The sequence below is a fragment of the Uncinocarpus reesii genome, genomic scaffold (assembly GCF_000003515.1).
Source record: "Uncinocarpus reesii 1704 scaffold_1 genomic scaffold, whole genome shotgun sequence".
Taxonomy (NCBI): Eukaryota; Fungi; Ascomycota; class Eurotiomycetes; order Onygenales; family Onygenaceae; genus Uncinocarpus; species Uncinocarpus reesii.
This window is the reverse complement of record NW_003052500.1, coordinates 3145956-3153296: the sequence shown is the minus strand read 5'-3', so window position 1 is coordinate 3153296 and position 7341 is coordinate 3145956. Positions and strand designations below refer to the sequence as shown.

Sequence of the window (7341 nt, the reverse complement as noted above, 5' to 3'; positions counted from 1 at the left end):
ACACGAATTTGGATTGTCGCGATTCCTTCGCAGTAACTCCATGGCTCTCGTGTGTATCTCACCCACTGTCATAGAATGGGATGTGTGAAAATGGGGAACACCAACGCAAGCAATCGAGCATGTTCACAGAAGGAACAAAGCGTCCTTCCCATTCCAAGGAGCACTGATCCATGGACGTTAGACAGAGCACGGACCTCAGCTGCATCCGCAGGTCCAGATGTTCTCCGGGGCTATTATGAGGGATAAATTATAAGAAACAAACGGTTGTGCAGACATAGACGTACCTTGAAAGAGGGGTTCAGACCATGGGACAAGCTTTGTCAAGCTGCTGAACACAGGAACATCCTCTATTAGAAATTTTGATAAGATTTGAGGCCACATGATCCATTCCTATCCAGTAGCCAGAATTATGGAGGGATGGGGTTTTATCCAGAACATGAATCAGAATATAGTTGTTGGTTTTGTGACAGGCCTCCAAAACCCCTCGAAGGCTTTGGTTTGTCAAACGCCGATCCCGATGCTGCTGCAGGTTGTATGACTAGGCGCAAGTATCAGTTCCTAACAAGGGTATGGAAACAGGGAAATATATAATTACTGCATCTGGTGCATACCATCGGAGAAGGTACTGTGTAAAGATTCTCGGCTCAACGGAGGGTGGACAAAAATACTTCAGAGTAGAGCCGCAGATGGTCGGGAGAAAACCAAGTTATTTTGCTAAGCGCTCTCGAGAGGAGCTTAATGCTCAAGACATGGGTTAGCGAGAAGCGGGCGCTGGGATTTATTTTGAAGGCCCACAATAGGCGAAGTGCAGCCAACGTCACAAGTATCCCTGCCAAAAGTCAACAACTGGAGGAAACGATGGCATGTTCGGTTCGTACAAGATACCAAGATGACTAAAAGGCATGACACTCGGGATAACCGAACCGCTGAGGTAGACCCAGCGATTTGGATATGAGCCATGTCACAAAGGAAGAGATGGCATCGAAAGGACTTTCCTGTTTTTGAAAAGGGTGGGAGGTGCCCAATCTATTCGAGAAGAGGTTAAGGGTTTATGCACGGAGTACTCAGCATGGATGTTGGCATGCACTGGGTGCATCCTAACCCATTTCCGATAGGAGCAAGGGATAACAAATCACAAAAGAAAAGTAAACCTTTCATGATACAAGGAAAGGGGTGCGAACCGCCCTATCAAGCGAATCGGGGGGCAAAGAAATCGAGGTTCGGCATTCATTCTGCATTGGAAGATCGTCATCGACCGATCAGTATTCCTTGTGTTCAAGGTGCCAAAAGCCGTCAATTCGCGTGCGCAACGGTGGCGCGAAAATCATGGCGCTGAGGAAACGTCCACAAGGGCTGATATTTGCACAAATACGTAAGCACAAACAAACGAGTGCTTCGAGACGGGACTTTGATGAAAGCAGGGAAGAAAAGTGATTGAAGCCTCGAAGCATGCTTGAACTGGTCGATAATACGGAGTATGGTGTGTTCGCTCCATCCACATGAGCAGTTACTCGGTTCGAGTTGGGCCAAAATGCATTCCTATCCGGCAGTATGCGACGGAAGAAGGGGACCAAAGAGGGCGTCTGCAGACCCAGGGCGTATTATTCTGTGGTTTACGGAGGGCACAGCGGAGAAGTCCAAAAACGACGAGGTCCAGTGGTTTGGTAAGCGCTGTGATTAGCTAGACGCGATGCATCAAAGCTGAGTTCTGTGTCAGTGGTCACAGCGAATGCCAGTCGGGGTGACAAGGAAGAAGAGAGTTCAGCAGGAGGCCAAATCACGATTTGAGGACGAAAGAATCGCGATCTAAACCGTGGTTACCGGGATTAGCACAGATAGCGTATGATTGCTTTTTCTAGCGGATGTCAGGGGGTTTCGAAGAACCGGTCGGATCTGAAATCGTAGCGGAAATCGCACGCGCTTTGAGAACAGAGCAGAGGCTGTCTACAGGGGCTGAAATAGAGATGAACGCCAGAATGGGGCCCATTCGATCCATATGATCCCCGTGAACGAAAGGAAATTCATTGCAGCATCGGCGATTCACTCAACCTGGGCCGTGATGATCAACGTCAAGGAGGCGAAGAGTCCAGACAACCAGTGCGGGGTTCTCCGTTGTAAGCATTATTGGAAGCCCTCAAGGTCTCTGAGGATCTGAGCGTTGCTCTCAGCTTGACTCAAATTTGTGCCTTCAACCTGTGGGCAGGGGGTTAGAGACATTGGCACGGGGCTTTGTGGAGAGGTGGCGGCAACGAGTGCTGAGGACGAGTCAACGGGCTTTGGCCGGATTTCATGTGAATTCTGAACGGTTCGTATCTCGCTGCAGCCCGTCAAGGCGCTCAAATGCCGTGGTTGTGACGGAGAGACGACGTTGTCTCGAGATCAATGGCTCAAGACTCAGTCCAGGGCCTTGTAGCTGGCTGGTTAGTCAGCAGCCCCCATGATCACGCTGAGTAGGTGACGATGCAGCATCCCGCATCGGGAGCATCTCGATCCCCAGGGATGCAACTGTGTGTTATTCTTAACTATCCAACAGTATCGAGACTCAGCCGATAATGGCATTGTGCTTTCTGTGCTACGCCACGGCTGGAAATGCTAGTGTCGAACCGCAAGGATCTGCAACGATTTGCTCCGTCTCGAACGACACGTCGAATCCCGGCGCCATGGTTAAATACTGCAATTTTCGCCCAGCGGCTTTCATTCTTAACCTGTCGAGATGGCCGGGTTTCAAGCATACATGGATAGCCACTGACGGCTAAGATGACCAGGCAGCGGCCTCGTTTTATCTGATCGGATCGAGGCAGCCAACATTCTCTGATGACCCAGCCACTGTCACATCATTTGCTCTCAGATTCCGGTAGATTTATACCTTGTGACGTCTACGACCTCCTTAGCCTGGCTACGAATCGAATCGGGACCTGCCTCTCATAGGCCTGCGGACATTTTTGTCAACCAAATATATCTACCTATCGTCGTCTTCCTTCAGATCTGTACGAGCCTGCGGCAAAGTCGGTGATTACCCCATATGCGCCACGTAATATCCGCGAAAGGAATCCGCCTTTAGAGAGCGTTTGTTTGGCTATGCTTCATCTGTCACACGATAAACAAGAGGCATCCGCCTGCAGATTCTCCATTTCAACCGACATCGATCGTTTAAAGGCCCCAGCACCCACCTCGATAGTGACCCAAACCACGGATCAACTGGGGATTCAGAACCGTATTTACCCACCTTTCAAAATGCCTTCTACATTACGGACGCCATCTCCTATCGCAGCCAAGCCTGTTAAGCGGGATAGTGCTGTTCCCGACATTTATAGGCTCGACCCAGACGGGGATATCACTTTGGTTCTGACGAGATTTGTGACCTATGTCGATGAGGATGATGAGATCCTTGGTACAAAAGCAATACCCCAAGCCGATACTGGAGACGACGGCGTCGTGGAAGAAGGTGAGGGCCTTGAATGGCTGCAGCATCATTTTCAAACAGTGACTGCATATTTCTTTGTCGATACTAATTCGTGGTAAAGAGGTCATCATTCATGCTTCATCCCGACATATGATCCTAGCGTCCCCTGTTTTTCGAGCAATGCTTCAAAGAAAATTCAGCGAGAGCAATACATTGCAACTTACCGGAAGGGTCGAAATCCGGCTTCCTGACGACGACCCTGACGCACTATTGATTCTTTTGAACATCATCCATGGACATGTGCGGAAAGTCCCCTTGAGTGTCGACCTAATAACATTAATTCAGCTTGCGATACTCGTGGACAAATATGATATTCACGAGGCTGTAGAACTGTTTTCCAATTTTTGGTTCGACAACTTAAAGTCTACTATCCCAGGGGAATATACCGATGATATACCTGCTTGGATCTGCATATGTTGGGTATTCGATAGGCCGAATGAATTTAAGGTCACGACCCATCTCGCTCTTCGCCAGGGAAAGCAAGCGATTACCTCAGGAGAATTACCGATTCCATCGTCAGTTGTAGGTAGGTGTTGAACCGCCCGCTAAGCGTCACATCGACGAATACTAATTGCAATTCTAGAAGCAATCAATAGCAAAAGGCAGGAAGCTCTCCATAAACTCCTGACAACTCTTTACGGCCATCTCGATGATTATATGGAGAATGAGCACTGTAGCTTTGAATGTGACGCCCTCATGCTTGGTTCCCTGACCAAACGCCTCCGAGCCCTGAAGATTTTCCCCCTTCGACCTGATCCGCCGTATTCTGGACTTTGCTTTGAAGAATTCGACTACCGCTTTCGCCAAGGAATGTATTTTCCTGGGGCTCAGCGGACGAGTGCATATTTCTATGAGCATTCGAAATGCGCTATCCGGTCGCTCGATACGACGTTGCTAAAATGCGAAGAAAAGTTACTGGGCTTGGACATGAGGGACTACAAATGACCTATTTTGAACTTGGTCCTTCTTCCATCTTTTCTTCGTTCAGATGCTGACTCTGCTTCACGCTGACGACATTCTCGTTGTGTATATTTACTAGGTGGTTAGTGACTTGATAAATATGCGGGTTACAGGGCATACCCCGCAAGGGATAAGATACCGTCTGATAATATTATGGCTGGGTTGGATGGAGTAGACGGGAAGGGTTTCCTTTTTTGATACTCGGTGCAACAATCAATGCAACCCTTTTGATGCTGCTCTCCAAGATTTCACTCGTCGACCCGAATTTAAGCTTTCGATGCGATTCGAGCTTGAAATTTCGCAGGAGAATACTCCGTACGGAGTTTGGATTGAAGAATTACATGCGCTGTGTAACAGAAGGACACAAGTGGAATTGTTACACGCGAACCCCATTCCTGCAATGCTGTGCTCCCTGCAAAGTTCACCCCAACAAGCACAGGCAGCGACGCGCTTGTGAGGATATCCGCGCTGCCAAAAGACGATGACCAGTTCAAGGTGGAAGGATAATGAAAGCCATGCAGCCTGAATTTAGAGGATTGTCAAACATTGAGAATGGACAGGAATAATATTGTGTCAACCCAGCTTCTCCTGCAGGCACAATAGCATGGGATGTTGAATATGCTTCAATATATCCTCAGTTTACCTGCTCGATAACCCCTGAGCTTGTGCATGGAAGGCAAACTGTTATTGACAAAGGGCTCAAGTTTCTATATTTCATTTACTCATTTGTGCTGCTATTCTAACCTGTAGGCTCAATAGGATGATAAATCCTCTTTTGTGGTGGCTATCACCATGGATCTAGGCCATTCCCACTGGGCGGCGCATGCATGCAGGGATATTCAAGCAGCAATTTGAGTTCTTCATTGTCTATTTTGTGTCAAATTCTGTTTGTTTGCTCTTCAAGCATTAATATAGCAGTTGGTGGGTCAGTGAGTCAACAGGCAGAAGGTCACTGGGCAATTATACTGGGAGGTACTGGTAATACATAGACAGGTACCAGGTGTTAATTGAGAGTCCATAAGGAAGTGCCAGACCTGAACTCATCAAAGTCCCACAACACTGGAGTGTTCCATGATTTTGGTTTATGAGGCACTAAAAGCCAACAGCTAATGAGAATACTTTCTCTATGCTTGACTCACAATATATAATATGATAGTGAAATGGGAATTCAAAGTCAAATATTACTCTGCAGCTGAAAACCAGCACGCTGAGCGTTCTATCCATTCTCACTTTTCACTCCTCCAACCCCACCCATATTCTCCACCTTAGCTTACACATCCACTTCATCTTCCTCATTCAATCAAGCGTCGCCCAAGTTGACCAGACCACATGCTAAAACGATGCCCTTCAAGATCGATACAACTACCCCCCTCTACATTGTGTTGGTTGTGGTAAGATATTGAAGATCCAGCCTGGTTATGACCTCAGTTGCTAAATTTCGCCACTAGGGCGGGGCCATCTCCTTGATCCTTGGAGCGTGAGTTATCGCTTTCTTCATCACGTCTCTAGCCAACGTGTATTGAAAGAGAATAATGAGTAACAGACCTCTCGCGAAACAGGCTATCTTGGGCTCGCACCGCCGCTCTGCTTCTTCCTTTACCGACATGGGTTCCAGCCACCGCGACACTTATATCCCCGATCACAGTACTCACACTGATAGCCACGCGAGTGTTTTCCAAGCAGTCAGACCATGAGACTCCTCGCAATTGTTGGTGGAGCACAATATCCGGTATACTTAATCAGATCCAGACCATCATATCGACCATCGTGGCCACAGTAGCGCTGGCGTACATCTTCCCCGACAGTATTCTCTCATGTAACCTAGACCAACAATGGCAGGCGTTCTTCCAGTCGAAGAATTCGCACGCTATCCGCTCAATCCAAGATGAGTTCCGATGCTGTGGTCTTCGAAGTCTTCACGATAGGGCATGGCCTTTCAAGGACCGGAACCACGGGGACAATGCATGTGAATTGCAGCTAGGATATCAGAGGAGTTGCTTCGCTCCTTGGAGAGAGCACCAGCAGAGTACTTCTTGGATGGTTTTTGCAGCAGCTGTTTTTGTTTTTGCAGCCAAGGTAGGTTTACCGCCACACTAAGATTTGCGGTGCAGTGGCTGATATTCTGCAACTCTGCATAGATTGCTTATATTCGGCTGTTCAGCCATAGAATGAGTTGGATGAGCACACAATCTGCCATAAGGAGGCCTGATTACCAGCAGATTATACACACGGCGGTGCAAGACGAAGGGGACAACGAGAACGGCGTTCATGGGGAGGCGCAGAGGACATTCTTACCCGAGTCAATTACCGAGTATAGAAACGATTGGGAGGTAGATTAAGTTCTAGCGCGCTTGGCCCCTTGCTGTTATGTTTCTCGCTTTCTTCATCGTTTCAGTGTAGATTTGTAGGGAATCGAACCACTTAATATTTTGTCCGAACCCGCCATACAAAATACGATTTTACAACCCAGGCACAAAAGAGAGAAAATGTTGGAACCAACTAACATGACAATGATGCAGGAACGCGCATCAAGAGTGGCATTCTTCACAAATTATTGGCGGTCCAGCGCAGTTGGAGGATGGCCGAGTACGCGGAAGGATCTTTGGATTGAAATTTGGCCGCATAAACCTCCTTTTCAACTCTTCAATAATTCTCCATCATAAGAGGGATAGGAGTGTACTCTCTTCAGCTCAGGAGAAATTCAAAACTTTAACAACTAGCTTGACATCAGCTAGGAACTATGCGTTTCTATTGATAACAGTGGAGCTACAAGAGTACAGAGAGCTAGCGACTAGAAGGAAGCTAGATAGAAGATATAGATTGACAGCTAGATAGTAGTAAATAGCAAATGTAGTATAGTAGATAGTATAGTAGACTAGATGCGCCAATATATTAGTGATTCAGCAAGCACAGTTAAC

At 47.5% G+C, this 7341-nt stretch overlaps 2 protein-coding genes across 2 annotated transcripts; both read left to right on the top strand.

The window, feature by feature from the left end:
• Positions 1–3234: 3234 nt before the first annotated feature.
• On the top strand, positions 3235–4408 carry UREG_01277 (uncharacterized protein; the record flags this gene model as incomplete). The annotated part of the gene is made up of 3 exons (XM_002541715.1): positions 3235–3445; positions 3525–3989; positions 4047–4408. 3 exons carry the CDS (start codon positions 3235–3237, stop codon positions 4406–4408), a joined length of 1038 nt encoding a protein of 345 aa, XP_002541761.1.
• Positions 4409–5763: 1355 nt separating this feature from the next.
• UREG_01276 (uncharacterized protein) lies at positions 5764–6762 on the top strand (the record flags this gene model as incomplete). Its single annotated transcript, XM_002541714.1, has 4 exons — positions 5764–5814; positions 5872–5900; positions 5983–6499; positions 6562–6762. 4 exons carry the CDS (start codon positions 5764–5766, stop codon positions 6760–6762), a joined length of 798 nt encoding a protein of 265 aa, XP_002541760.1.
• Positions 6763–7341: the final 579 nt, after the last annotated feature.